Below are 15647 nucleotides of genomic sequence, written 5' to 3'. Positions count from 1 at the left end.
AAACAATTAAAAATAACACAAACTGGATATGTTTTACATTCTTTGCAAAATAATCAGTCTACCTCACTTACTATGAATAAAACTTAAAAGTGAATTATCTTGATCTTGTCTTTAAATCACTTTACGATTAGTTAATAATTTTCAATAATTAAAAAGACAAAAAATTATAGTAAACCAAGTCACTGTTTTTTTTCCAATGGCAACATTGAAAATCAGGATTTACAAAGCAGATAATTAATACATAATTTCCATATACAATTGATGAGTGTTTTATGTTTTTTTTTAAACTAAACAGAACTCTATTTTGGTTAAAATTATTTCTGGGCCAGTGAGATAGTACAGGGTTTAAGGCACTTGCCTTACGTGTGACCAGCCCTGGTTTCTTCCCTGTCAGCTTATATGTTTTCCCAAGACTGCCAGGAATGCCCCTAGACACAGAGACAGGAGCAGCCCCTGAGTACGGCTGAGCTCCATGCCCCATCCCACAAAAACCAGATAGAAACAGAACTGAAGCTATATCTAAATTCAACATGTTTTGTACTGTAGCACTGTAGCACTGTCTTCCCGTTATTCATCGATTTGCTTGAGCGGGCCCAGTAACATCTCCATTGAGAGACTTGTTGATACTGTGTTTGGCATATCGAATATGTCACGGGTAGCTTGCCAGGCTCTCTGAGAGGGGTGGAGGAATCGAACCTGGGACGACCGTGTACAAGGCAAATGCCCTACCCGCTGTGCTATTGCTAGTCCAAAAGTAGTGAGTGGTCGCAAGTTCAACCTAAAGTCAACCTGCAGCAAACTATAAACTGGATGTTTTGCTCCATTCTCAGTTAATAAAGAAGAAATTCTACCATGTGCAACGGCGTGGTCTGACCTAGAGGGTATTATTTATGTTAGTGAAGTAAGTCTGATGGAGAAAGACAAACATGCATAAACTCACTCATGTGGTATACAGAGAAGACAAAGAGATGTACTAAATTAAACAAAAACAGTCAGACTATAAGGCCTCTTAGCTACCAGAAGGAAAAGGGGCTAAGGGCTATGTAAAGTTCAAGTCAATGGGAACAGTGACATGGTGAAGGACAGAATAGACTTAATGTACTCAGTGTAACATGTAATGCATCATATAATGAGCTTAGTGTGGTATGTATGCATGATAATTTTCAATGATGCACTCCTGAAGGGCTGGAGTGATAGCACAGCAATAGGGTGTTTGCCTTGCATGTGGCCAGCCAGGCCAACCTGGTTCGATTCCTCTGCCCCTCCCAGAGAGCCCAGCAAGCTATGAAGAGGATCTCGCCCGCCCCCATGGCAAAGCCTGGTAAGCTACCCATGACAGATTCATTATGCCAAACACAGTAACAACAAATCTCACAATGGAGCTCGTTACTAAACCTGCTCGAGCAAATCGATGAAACACGGGAGGACAGTGCTACAGTGCTACCATGTTATCTAAAGAAAAATCAAAGACTTAAATTAAAAATTTATGCAATGTGCTATTTCAATTAGGCAAAAATAACCTGCAAACACTGTTATGTGGAAGATTAGTTGACTATAAGACACAAATGAAGTTACTCCCAGTATTATAATTGACAGAGGAAACTGTTCTCAAGGATAAAAAAATTTAATACAGATTAAAATGTGAATTTTTTTAATAGAACAGGGGAAATTTCCCTAAGATTTTCTGACTAGTGAAAATGTTATGTAACATACATTTATTTAAATAAATTTTTTCTCAAAAGTCTGATATGTAGTCACTGACAATGACAGTTAAAGATTGTTCTTTATAATGTAGTTCCCTTCTATACCTGTTTAAATTTTTTGAAATATTAACTCTTCATTAGAGAATCAAGTAGGTTCACCCAGTCAAAAACCAGGCAATTCTCCACCCTCTACCTCTCCCGCAATGTCCCCTTTCATCTCTATCACAACATCAAACAAGCTACCTGAAATTATCATCCCAAAGTTCCCTTGTCATCTGCCCTTTTACCGTCACTGCTTTATTAATGAAATATAGCCCTTTTATATATAGCATCAAAACCACACCATTCTCTGCTCTGGACGAAAAAAAAAATCAAAACAGACCTTCAAGATGCATGAAATAAGCAGATATAAAAGAGCAAAAACTACTCAGGTTGTCTTAGAGGAAAAAAAAAACAAGTGAACTACCATATTAATGCAAATTACTGGAACCAGGGTTAAATCTCTTAAAACATGTTTCTACCAACATGATTTTTTTAAAAATCATGTAATTTTCAGATTCCATGTTCTACCCCCCATCTCTATAATACATAGATACCTTATATTTATGTATAGAAACGCAAACACATTTATTTTAACTTAAAATATAGTAAACCACGGTACATAAAAATATAAATAAATAATTGGCACAGAACTTACGTACTCCTACTCCTTCTAATCTCTATTCCAGTAAATATACAAGTCATACCTTTCCAGTTATAAGTGCCCGGGGCTCCAAATGCAATGTAATGAAAGTCTTTAGTGAAAGTGGCTGCTACACCTTGCTGGCAAGAACCAAATTTTTCATGGCCTCGTAATCGACCATCACAAAAACTCCAGTGCCCTCCGTCCATTTCATCTTCAATGGTGAGGTCCTGACTGAGGACATAGCACCTTCCGAAGATGTCCCGGGATTCCTGCTTTGTGTTAACATGTTGCCTCTTCTCGTATCGATGAGCACACGTCTGCAAGCAGATGGAATAAAGTAACCCACTGCTTTATAGCTGACGACAAATGGATTAAGACTGTCCATAAAAATGAGGCTCTGGGGATGGAGTGATAGCACGGGACGTAAGGTGCTTGCCTAGCATGCAGCTGACCCAGGCTCAGTCTCCAGCATCCCATCTGGTCTCTCGAGCACTTGCCTTTGTTGATTTCTGAGTACAGAGCCAGTCCTGAGCGCCTCTGGGTATGACCCAAAAAGTGAAATGACACAAAACCAGAAAATCACAATCACAAATCACAAATCATCCTGTTATTCGTCGATTGCCTCGAGCAACGTCTCCTTCATCCTAGCCCTGAGATTATATTCAAGGCTCTTTAGGACAATGAGACCCATCATAGGATGGTTACACCTATCCTTATCTAAAAACCGTATCCAAAACCAGCAAGTCTTCCCAAAGTGGCACTAAGAAGCATGTGGAAGCTAGGATTCTGCCCGATTCTCACCCAGAGAAGAACAAGGCAATACAAATACTGAACACCAATTTGTAATCCATAGCCAGTAGATCTGTAAATTCACCTGCCACACAAGCCATGGGAAAGATTTCTTTTTTTTCACTTGGCTCTGAATGGTTGTATGACTCTTCACAACAGTATGTTTGTGAAAAGTACTCATATGAGATGTGTATGTTTCTTTTCTTTCTTTTTTTAAATTTTTTAAAAAAAATTTAGGGCCACACCTGGCATTGCTGAGGGGATCACATGTGGTGCCAGGGATTAAACCTGGATCAGCTGCATGCAATGCAAGCACCCTACCTGCTGTACTATAGCTCTAGCCTCATTATATTTATTTTTAAAAGGTGAAGAGAATTATAGTAGGTGTGATTAAAACTATCTCTATCTCATAGTGACTCTCCTTGTAATACGCTGAAAATACTTCGTAATAGTCAACAACCCAGAATGCATTCCTTAAATATAAAAACATAATGTTGAACAGAATTTGTTTTTCTACATAAACTTTCTATATGCACACCTGTTCAGCAGTAATCAAATTTTAAAAGCAACAAAAAGATCATCAGAGTCTAGCCTGGAATAATAACATGGCATCTTGCATACTTCAGCTAATACATCTTCTTTCCTTTGTTACTATCCCATTAGTTTCTCCAACAAAATAATGAGGATTTTAAATGATCTAATCTTACCACTTGCCAGGAACAATCTCTTCTACAGAAAGTTCCTAGGACAGAAACCCAGACCTAGTTTTGTTCTTCCTTTTAAAGACAACCAAGAGTTTAAGGAGTGGTCTTAATGAAGGTTTATCAGTAGTTATCTTCTGAAAGCTTGAAAGAGAAGCAAATTGTATAGCTGTTCCAAATTTTGTCAGGAATCACAGGGAAAAGAGTCTGCTTTGATTTCATCTCGACACTGATTCCTGCTTTAAAGCAGTACATTCTCTAGAAAGAACCCCCATGTCAGCAAGGGCTCTGCCTGCCTGTCTGGCTACTGCCGTGAGCTGGCATATCAAGACACCCAGACACTGTGGCATGAACAGGTTTCTCTAGACTCACCACAACTTTGCCCCCTGGGCCTTGGCTCTGGACAGTGACGCCCATCCACTGATCCTCCTTGCTTTCCGATGTAGGGTCAGCTGTGGAAGGCACAAGACAGGACTTGAAAGCAACCGAACAGACTATACACTAACAGATTTGCCAAAACATCCGTTTTCTAAATGACTCCACTCCACGTCTAGCTACTAAGCAAATGCATTTACCCGATCCCCCAAATTTATTTTTCATCTTAAGTGAATCATCCCGAGAATACTTAATGAATTTTTTAAAATTGAATCACCATGAGATACAGTTATAAAGCTGTTCGTGATCAGTTTCAGTCATACAATGTTCCAATACCCATGCATTCCACCAGTGTACATCGCCCACCACCAATGCCCTCAGTTTCCCCCCTGGCACCCCCCCACCCCCGCCAAGCCAGTCTCTATGGCAGGGCCTTTCCTTCTCCTTCTCTCTCTCCTTTCACACATTATGAATTTTTTTTAAAAATTTGCTCCTCTACCTTTTCCTACTCCTCTCTTCATTGAGGTTCTCACACATAGGTGCTCAATGTGGGAGTGGTGGGGAGAGAGGGTCTCTACTTATTTTTGTCTCTACTTTTGTTTTTGGGTAACACCTGACAATGCTCAGGGATCACTCCTGGTAGTGCTCAGGGGACCATATGGGATGCCAGGCATTGAACCTGGGTCAGCTTCATGCAAGGCAAATACCCTGCCCACTGTACTCTCTCTTTCTGGTCCCCTCTTTACTCTTTAACTGTCCTTCTCACCACATTTTGGCTGCAAATTTCACTGGGAATTGTGCACATTAGTTCATGGGGGATCACACAGACTTTACTAGGTGGGTCTCTGGGAGTGACACCACCGTGTGAGATACTGTTAGGGACTGAAGTCTGAGCCTTAGGTATCTATGGCAGGAACGTTTGCCACTGAGCTACCCCAGGACCCTTTTACAAAATTCTTCATCTACAATTCATAGCTCTACCATGTGGCTTTGCCCTGATGCCACAGTCCTGAACAGAGAAAGGAATTTCAAAGTTAGATGACTAAGGGTTCCCACATGAGCCTCAAATCGACCATGTAATACCCGGTTTGTCAAATCCAACTGCCAACCAAATGAGCAAAGCCGTCACTTTCCCACATGCTCCCAAATCTGTTACATCAGAGCATGAACTGTTCTTTTCTTTACCGAGACAAAAAGCAAGATCTTGGATTTGCTTTTGGTCTGATAAATGACAAGTGCTATAGATAATGCTCAAAAGGCAATTCCTGGGCTCATCATATATCAGCGTCAATCTGAACGCACTGCATGTTCCTATATACAAATGCTACCTTCCTCACAAACTTCTGTATCACAGAATTAGAGGAAGAGAAAAGAAAGAGCTTTCAGCAAACAAGGAAAAACATCAGAATTGCTCAAAATTGTTGATGCCTAAATTAACAGTGGGTTCTGAGTTCGTTCTTTAACAGTCTGTCCTTTAGACATTCCCTACAGTTTACGTATCATTTTTATATTGAACTATAACAAAGGCGTGTTTTCTCTAAAAGATGGAAAAGCAAAAGATGAATATAAAGATGAATCTGATGGTCTAACTAGACCAAGCATGTCAAATTAGGTTTGACTTGTGTTGCTGAGGAGACTAATTGTTTTACTCAACACACACTCCTCACAGAACAAGCTTCTGAAACAGCAGGGCAGGTTTTATCAACGTCAATCGTCAGTCGGCTCTCAGGGCTCTCACTTGAAGAGACCTGAGATTTTAAAGTCTCTCTGCCACATACCTGAACAGCAGGAAGTATTGGCTGCTGACTAAGCACACTCCGGTTCCTTGCTGCTCTGAATCCAGATTTTCAACAACCCCCCTGCAGAACCACACTTTATCACTAGATGGCAGCATGCATACACGAAATCGGTTTACAAACGCGCAGCATTAAGGGTGAGAGATTAGAGAGTGTATTTATGGGTGCAAGCGACAACAAAGCTGTAGTCAGTGCTGATCAGGGTATTCTCTCCAAGAATGAATGCTTGCACCTCTTCCTCTTGCATAGGAAAAGCAGAAAGCACACAGCAGCCTTGGTGGGCCACAGGAACACAGAAAGTGCAGAACATACCATCGTTATCAAATTCAACTCGTGTGCAAGGTCCCTGCGAGGTGATGTCACAGCTGTATAGGCCACCTGTTCTGTTGGCCCTTTGCAGTGGAAGGGCCACTGCCCGAGGAGCTCCCACCAGCAACCTGTGGATGAAACAGACCATTGGGAAACCTAAGTTATTAATAGGCATTTCACTTTGCACTTGACAGAACCAAAGTTGTCAAAGACTTAGTAGAGAGCCTAGTAGGGCTTTTGCCTTCCATGAGGCCAACTCGGGTTCCGGCACCCCATAGGGTCCTTCCAAGCCTGTCAGGAGTGATCCCTGAATGCAGTGCCAGGAGTAAGTCCTGAACACACAGCTGGGAGGGACTGTACCCCCTAAAAAAAACCTAAAAATGAGAGATGACTTATTCTTTTATCCTAAATGGGGAGGGAACGCAAAGACAGAGTCCTAAGCTGGTTCATACAACACACAAATATACAAATCAAGCCAAGACTCACAGCCACAGAAGACCCACCTCTCTAGGGCTTGGCTGTATAGGCATGTCCCCCATCCCAATTTCAGGGGTCCTCACCAGTGATTCTCAGTCAACTGATCTAGCCGTTTAATGCAAGAGACCAAAATTCAACGCTACTCAGGTCTAGAATAGATAGATGGGCCACCCTACTGGGACAAGGGCTGAATTGAACCACTTTTCAATAGAACGAGTCCCTGACTTCTAAGTCAAGGTCATCCTACAGAACTCAACCAACAAAACACTCTCACACCAGAGAAGGAAAAATGATCACATGAGACTCAGTAAACAATAACAGGCAGTATTTTTTTAATATTGTGCCTTCCCTAGATCAGAACTGTCCAATATGGGCAGAACTGCCCCCCCTCACGGGGAGGGGGGGTAGGTATTGGGGGCATGGGAGGAACAGTAGGCTTGAGTGCAATTGGGGGCTATGTCTTCCTGTTTTTGTTTGCCTTGTTTAAAAGAAGATACATTTCTGGAAAGTGGGGTCATAGGACGTGTCTGAATGACTGGTTTTGCTTTTCTCTGAAAGGAAGTCAATAGGTTCAACAAATTTAGCTCCCAATACTCTAGATTTTCCATTTATACGCTATGCAACAAGGAGGTCATTAGACTTTAATGCATTGGTCGCCAATGATAGCACACCCAAACCTAAGTCTGCAAGGGCCTCAACATCGCAACACCAAACCCTGAAGACAACCAGCGCCAAGAGCACAGGCTTCAAACCCCAGGCAGTGAAAGGGTCTGCATTCTCCAGGCACTTTCTCTCTCAGCTTCTCTTCCAGCTCATCTCGCACAGGGATCCTAACTGCTGTGTGTCTGGTACTGCCAGTTTTGACTCCATTTTTGCCCAGATCAACTCCTACACTTTTTAGTATGCCCCATAAGATCTGTTAACAATACTGCCATCGAACTGAACGCTGACCTAAGATAACCTGGCCTCTCTTCCAGTTGATTTCTTAATCTCTGGACATGCTTCTCTCCCACCAGCTCATCCACTAGCATCCAACCAGTTTCTCCCTAAAAATTCAGGGAAGGGGCCAAAGAGACAGCACAAGAGCTAAGGCCCTTGCTTTGCACCTGCCTATCCCAGTTCAAACCCTAGCATTAGACATGATCCCAAGCACCACCAGCAATGGTCTCTGAGCACTGAGCCAGGAGTAAGTCCTGAGCACTGCAGCTGAGACCACCTGCCCCACCACCCGCCAATTTGAGGAGGATCTGAGGGGTGCCACTTATATGTCAGCCACTGTAACAGTCCTTCCCTTCCATTCCAAGTGTTCCTGTTATCCTCTATAAGAGACACACAACCCCACCCCACCCCACCCCAACATCCCAACCAGAAGAGATAAAAAAATTTTTTTTAATTTAAATACTGGAATTTACAAGATTTTCGATCATACTTTTCATGCGTACATCACTCCAATGCTACACCCATCACCAGAGAGCCCACTTCCCTCCACCAGTGTCCTGAGGACCCCTCCCACTTCCCTGTCCCATGTAAACCGCACAGTACTCTAGACCAAATCTTCCCTTTCCATGACCCTGACCCTTCGTTGTTCAAGATGGGAGCATTAGAGAGCTGCTGTCTTTCTGCCAAGTTCCTTTTGCTAAAGTTCTTACTCACCACCCATTTTACACTCTCTGGGATCTGGCTGGTTGATGGAATAACTCAGAAAAGAAACCAAGAGAAAAGAACACACACCTGCATAGACAGAACAAAGGCAGAGTTGGGGGCCAGGGGCACCGAAGACACTGAGTACCCACTACCGACAGACAGATGGCAGGTCACTGGGTGCCCTAAGGATACACCCACGTCAAAGGTGCAAAGGCACAAACCAAGCTACAAAGACCCTCCCAACACCACTGCCACGGGGTCCCGGACAATACATTCCCTACTTCGGTCTCTGCTGAGCTCTCCATCAAGGACTTCACATCTTTTGAAAGAATATGTTTCTGATTTGGGGCTGGAGCAATATAGTCCAGTGGGTAGGGCGCTTGCCTTGCACAAAGTTGACCCAGGTTTGATCCCTGGCATCCTATGTGGTCCCCTGAGCAGTAATTTCTGACAACCAAGAGTAACCCCCTATCACTGCTGGGTGTGGCGCGCCCCCACCCAATATTTTTTGAAGACACCATGATTTGCAAAGCTGTTCATAGTTGTTCAGGTACACAGTGCTCCAACACCAATCCCTCCACCAACGTCCTCAGGTTCCCTTCCAACTCCCAGCCTGCCTCTGTGGCAGACATATAAACAAATTTTCTGCTTGTTACAACAAAACTTCAAAGGAATGGCAAGTGGAATTACTAAAATATAAGTCAGTAAAATCAATTCATGATGACTGACTGCGATATGATTAGAACCTATGTAAATAAATTTAAATCACTTAATATAACATAGTGCTTCTTCTCATTTACATCTTTTTTTTAAGCCATTGCCATTGCAGTAAACACAACACACTTGGCACAAAGAGATGCCTGCGTAGCTGGGCACTGCAGAACGAGGGCCTGGCTAGGGGCGGGGGCAACCCTTGGCTGGGGACCCACCGCCCTCCCAGTTCCCTGAAGAGCAGCAGCACGGTCAGCTGCCACCTCCAATGCCATCCCGTCTTACAGTCCCCATCACAGGAGATAGCTGGGATGGAGCAGGCAGGGTCTGGGTCTGGGCACCTCGGGTATCTGGGCAGGGGGCACTCAAGGTCAAGTGCCCAGCGTGCCCAGCTGTGCCCCTGCGGGCCTAGTATTGCCCTGTCTCAGGCCTGATCCCATGAGCCCCACACAGAGCAGAGCGGGTAACCCCGGCCTGGACCACCAGCAACAAGGGCAAGCACCTGGTGTCAAGGGGGTGGAAGCCTGCGCCCGGGATGGTGGTGTGGGGGGTTGGGGGGTGGGGGGAAATGGGGAGGAAGGAGTCTACCGGGGTAGACGGGACTCTGCCCCTGGGAGATCTCACAGCTATCATTCAGCCAGAGCCAAAGTGACCAGGCAGCCAAGTTTTCCCCAGGCCTTTCTGGGAGTTAATCAATCCCAGCAACTGGAAGGCATTTTTGCTGGGAGGGTTGAAGGGCTCAAGAGGCTCTACAAGGAAGCAAGGGAGACTGCAGGGCCCGGGAAGGTGGTGGCGGGAAGGCGGGGCAGGACTGCAGGGCTACGGGGCTGCAGGGCTGGGCTGGGTGGTGCAGAGATTTCCCGTAAAGGTAACTGACTTCAGAGCAATGCATCAAAGGCGCCCCAGGTTATTACTGTGTCTTCTCTAACCACTCCCTCGGGCTCGTCCACACCCAGGAGGCTGGTGAGGCGGGCAGACTTCGGGTTTCCTGTTTTCGGTGCGGGTTCATTGATGCCATCAAGGTTTGTATCCCACAAACACTGCAGGGCCACACTCTGGCCCGGGGCGACCCCCGCGGGAGGCCTCTGCACCGAGACCAGGCAGTGCAGGCGCAGAGGAGGGGTCCCCCGCTGCGGACGGGGTCTCCAAGGGGCCCCGAGTGAGGGCGAGAGGGCAGGAGAAAACCGTGCAATGGGCGCGCCGTGTGGCCAGAGACTGGAGCCGAGCCCCGATCCTGGGTGCAGCAGCCCTGGGGAAACCCCCTCACCACCCCCACCCTCACCCCCACCCCCTACTCCCCACCTCGGGCTCTTCCGCCGACCCCGGGTGCCCTGCAGGGGCGGCGCTTCCTGTTATTTACAGAAGCTGTAGACACTGTTGCATTTGCAAGCACCGCCCGGCAGCCGGCCGCTTCCTCCAGCTCGGGTCTCCAGGCTGCGGGCTAGGGAGTCCCTAGGCACCCCGTCTGTCCCTCTGTTCCTCCGCACCCATGGCATTTCGTTCCCGTGGGGCCGGCGGAGATGGGTGCTAGCCACGCCGGGCTCCTGCGAGATGACCACAGAACAGCTGGTGGGGCACACGGAAGGTTCTGGGGGGGGGGGGGGGGGGGTGGAACCACTCTTAGAAAACAGTGAACTGAGCCCAGAGGCTAGTACCTCTGCAGAAGGTGAGTCTGGGTCCTGTTGACTGTCCTGGCTCACTCACTGCCACAAACACTCCAGATGTTATTTCTCCGACCCATCCCAGGCGCCTGAAAAGCTAGAGGAAGCTGGGCTACTGTGGGCCCTCTCCCCCAGCCACAGGAAGAGCAGAAATGGAAAAAGGGGGGGGGGGCTGCTCCAGGTGCGCCCTCCTCTGAGCTCTCGCTTACAGGCAAATCAGGAAAGTCATCCCGGGGAGGCGCCCAGGGAGTTAGGTGGAGCCAGATGCAGAAAACACAGCCAGCTGCACGTCTGTGTTCATAGAGCGTACCACTGCACTGTAGCACCACTGTCCTCCCGTTGTTCATCAATTTGCTGGAGCAGGCACCAGTAACTTCTCCATTGTGAGACTTGTCACTGTTTTGGCATATGGAATACTTCACGGTTAGCTTACCAGGCAAAGGTGAGCTTACCAGGCTTTGCTGTAGTTTGCCAGGCTCTCCGAGAGGGGCGGAGGAATCGAACCCAGGTCGGCCCTGCGGCCACATGCAAGGCAAGTGCCCTATCCACTGTTCTATCGCTCCAGCCCCATGGAGAGTTATTACCCACAATACCCCAAATCTGGAAACAACTGAAGCGCCTAAGATTGGATAAAGAAACTTCAGTACACACACACAAAGGAGTAGTACTCGGCTTTAAATTCGGCAATTGGCTGCTGTTGGATGGATCTAGAAGAGTATCATGCTGAGTTGGGGGGACGGGGTTAGGCACAGAGTGGTCTTGCTCAGGTGCGGTATATAAAGAAACAGTAGAAAACAGTGGTTGAATAATAAATGTCCAGATGCAATAAAAACAGGACAGCAGAAATGGTTTGCAGTAGGAAGCTTGCCACTGGCAATGGGGGAGAGGTCAGGGAAGGGATCACCAGGACAACAGTGGTAGGAAGTGCTCACTCTGGAGGAGGATGGGGTGCTGGAAGGAGATTAAAAAATAAAAAGTGCCTCCCAACAGGGCCAGAGCGGCACAGTACAGCAGTTAAAGCATTTGCCTTGCACGGCGGCCAATCTGGGTTTGACCCCCAGCATCCCATAGGGTCCCACCGCCAGGAGTGATTCCTGAGTGCAGAGCCAGGAGTAACTCTGAGCATGGCCAAAAGTGCCTGCCATAAAGGCAGTCTGGGAGGGGAGGGTGGGAAAACTGAGGACACGGGTGGAAGGAAGTGGACACTGATAAAGGCACTCAGTGTTGAAACATTTACATGTAAAAGCTAATCATGAATAACTTTGTAACTTTGTAATTCACAGTGCAATAATCACCATAATAAACCCCACCAAATTCTCCCGGTATCTCCTCATTAAATAAAGCTACTTGCTGGCTCAGGAAACCAGACTCCTAACTGCCTGGAACCAACCTTGATCACAGATGGGCACAGGCCTGAAGGGGAAGGCTCTGGTTACAGGAATTAATGACAGTAGAGGGGTCCTGTCTGGTCTGCCCTGTTTTCAGAGCCCAGCCACAGCCAGCACCTGAGAGAGCAGACAGGTGAGCTCCAGGAGAAACAGTCTGCACCGAGGGGAGCCTTCAGGCCATTCCAAAATCCAGCTGCAGCCCCAAATCCTACTTTTCCTCCCCTAGCCCGGAAGCCCCTCTACTGCTGGGTCTGGGGTAGGCAGCAAGACACTCACACCCGCGCGGTAGCTCCCGGATGCCCGCAGCAGCGAGGAAACAGAGGGCAGCTGTCTGGCTGCTCGGTGCACATTTTCGTGAGCAGCTGTTGTTATTGCTGCTCTCCCAGTAGGGAGCCAGGAATTCGGAGCTAGTCACAACTCACCATTGGGTGACAAACAGGGTTCAAGGACAGTAAGTTGGAGCCCTCAGTGGTGGGAAGAGCCTGGGGTCCCAGAAGGCTGACAATTACCAGGTCAAAGGAGGGAAAAAAAAAGGAATCGAGGGGCAAGAACCTGGATTGACTATTTGAAACACCAAAAGAACAGGGAAAAAGGAGTCCACAGATAAATCACCTCCGATTTTGAGACTTTCCTGGGGCAGGGGGATACTTGGAGATTCCAACATATTGGAAGCTCACATTTAAACCACAAAGACAAAATTCAAAAACTTACAAAACCACAGTATTATTGGGTTTGGGGGCCACATCCATGGTTTTCAGGGGATAGTCTAGATTCTGTATCAGGAGTGAGGCCTCATTCTTGGGGGACCGCATACAGTGCTGGAGATGGAACCAGGATCAGCCGCATGCAAGGCTGCTTAAGGCAGCCTTAACCCCAGTATTATATCTCTCTGGCCCCACAATCACAACAACAGCTTTAAAGGTGAGAAATGAAATTTCAGATATTAAATCCCATGTAAAAGGCAAACTGCACAAGGGTGGTAGTTACCAGAAATTAGACTCAGTGGAGTCTAGGTGAAAATTCTTGGCACAGAGGTTCAGGATCCACTATCACAAGATTTACCACCAGTTATTTTAGATACCAAAGCAGCCATACTTCTGTTTCACACACAAAAGTTCTCCCCCAAGGAAAGCTGGTATACTTTTTTCGCATAGCAACTTCAAGCAAAAGCTCTAAACACTGGGACACTTTTAGAACTTTAACAATAGCTTTGCTTCATTGTTTTTGGCAATAATTCATTTCCTCAAGGATTAAAGTTTCTGCTTCGAGCTATGCAACTCTGTCCCAGGAAATGCGAAATATTGCTTCATTAGAACAAGGACGCTATTATTGCTTCATTTAAAACACAAACTTTTCCTTACTTATTTCCAAATGAGACCTTAAAAACTAGAAGATGGCATCATTGTGGCAATTGGGGGACTTCTGCATCTGACCCATCTTCAAACTCAATTTAATGTTTTGTTAAAGTAATAAATACCAAGACAAATCAAAGAGTAAAAAACAATGTATGGTAGGAATCAACAGATGTCCACACTTCGGGCCCATTCTTTGGATACATCTTTTTAAACCAGTCACTTGGTTCTCGGTAACTTCAGATATTTGCTTATACATTTATTTCTTGATTTATTGAGGCGATAAAGAACTGTTGATACCACAATATGAAAAAGTACTTAAACTATTGAATACTTTCCCATCTATGCTTAATCACCATATTTCTTTGGGTTTTTTCCCCATCTGCTTACCTTTTTATTTAAAAAATATTTTGCCTCTTATTTCCTCTTTTTTTAGCTTTCAATTAAATCTCTCTGTTCCCCAGTTGGTAAGGTAAGGTAAGGTAAAGGCCCTCCCGTTGATCGTCGATTTGCTCGAGCGGGCCCAGTAACGTCTCCATGGGAGACTTTGTTGTTACTGTGTCTGGCATATCGAATACTCTCGGTAGCTTGCCGGGCTCTCCGAGAGGGGTGGAGGAATCGAACTCGGGTCGGCCATGTTGGCCGCTTGTAAGGCAAACGCCCTACCCGCTGTGCTATCGCTCCAGCAGTTGGTAAGATAACATTTTTATTACTAACCCACTTTTTCTCAACTCTTTTGCTTTCTCCAAATCCTTCCATATATTAGCTATACCTTATATACTAGAATTCAGCTTTTGAAAGTCATATTTGGTCTTATAATCACAATTCCATTATCAGTTCTTTTAAATAATCAGGTGAACTGATTGCATGGAAACTATGCCTCAGTCAGGAACTAAGGGATAACAGATCCATTTCCCTGACCTTAAAAAAAAAAACTATTCCTAGTGTCAAGGTCAAACAGACTTGCCTTTCTTACCTGCTGTTCAATTGCTCAAGAATACTTCACACTTGGCCTTGACTTTTGCTTTTCTTGGCATTTCTCATTGCCTTTTGTTTTTTCTACGGTTATTTGCCTTTAATTCAGCCTCATGCTTTTCTGAGCTCCCAGTCACACTTTGGGATCTCATCTTGGCTCTGGTTTCTCTTCCAGTCCACCAACCTCCTCCTCTGTGGACTAACTGCTCTTCTCCCTCCACCTGCTCAACAGGGATTTGAGGATTTTCTCACAGTCCCCTCTTGGGGTCCATCTCCTTTCACCCAGGAGCCCATGCTCCCCTTGTACTTGAGTTTTCCTAAATCTTATGCTAAGGAACGGTAACATTTCCTAAATGTTATGCTAAAGAACAGACTCAGGTAAACTGAGTCCCTGAATATGCAGCAGCATCACCACAGTCCTACTCTCACCCTGGATTGGTGGGATATGAGTAAGAGAGCTTTTACTCTGGGTTTAAGAGCTTTTTCTTGGGAGGTACCTAAAAACCTGGAGCAAATGCTTTGCATGCAGAAACCCTGGTTCAATCCCTGGCACAACGTGTTTCCCTAAGCACAAGTGGTAGCATTCGGGAAGCACTGAACTTGGAGTAGCCCCTGAGCACCACTGGATATAGCCCCTGAACAAACAGTCTGGGTAAGTTCAATTTTCCTTTCTCAATTGTTTTGTTTTGGGGACCACACTCGGCAGTGCTCAGGGGCTATCCCTGGCTCTGTATTCAGTTCCTGGCAGCTCTTAGGGAACCAAACCCAGGCCTCCCATATGCAAAACAAGCACGAAGCTACTTGAGCTACTTCTTCGGATAAGTTTCTTTGCAGGAGTTGGAGGGTAGAAGGATGGGGAGGTTGAGTCAAATGAGGCTGTACTCAGGGTTCACTCCTGGTTTGTGCTCAGGCATCATTCCTGGCAGTTCTCAAGGAACCATATTCCGTGTCAGGGATCAAACCAGAGTTAACTGCATGCCAGGCCTCGTTCCATAATCTCTGATCTTACAATTTTTCTTTCTTTGAGGGCAGCTTCTCAGCAAGGCATAATGAACAGCCTCAGAGAGGTGTCTGTGTGTGA

The 15647-nt window shown here is 45.9% G+C and overlaps 1 protein-coding gene across 2 annotated transcripts in view; it reads right to left on the bottom strand.

Moving 5' to 3' along the window:
* The window catches only part of ITGA6 (integrin subunit alpha 6), a 90338-nt gene that overhangs the window by 40151 nt on the left and 34540 nt on the right, over positions 1-15647 (bottom strand). For both annotated transcript variants that reach the window (XM_056110304.1, XM_056110305.1), the window contains exons 2-4: positions 6362-6486; positions 4251-4330; positions 2450-2705 (exon numbers count right to left, since the gene is read on the bottom strand). In XM_056110304.1, coding sequence (XP_055966279.1) covers positions 2450-2705; positions 4251-4330; positions 6362-6486 — 461 coding nt within the window. The remainder of the gene's footprint in view (positions 1-2449; positions 2706-4250; positions 4331-6361; positions 6487-15647) is intronic.

Source organism: Sorex fumeus, unplaced genomic scaffold (assembly GCF_029834395.1).
Source record: "Sorex fumeus unplaced genomic scaffold, SorFum_2.1 ptg000009l, whole genome shotgun sequence".
Taxonomy (NCBI): Eukaryota; Metazoa; Chordata; class Mammalia; order Eulipotyphla; family Soricidae; genus Sorex; species Sorex fumeus.
Note: the sequence above shows the minus strand (reverse complement) of the source record. Positions and strands in the feature narration are given on the sequence as shown.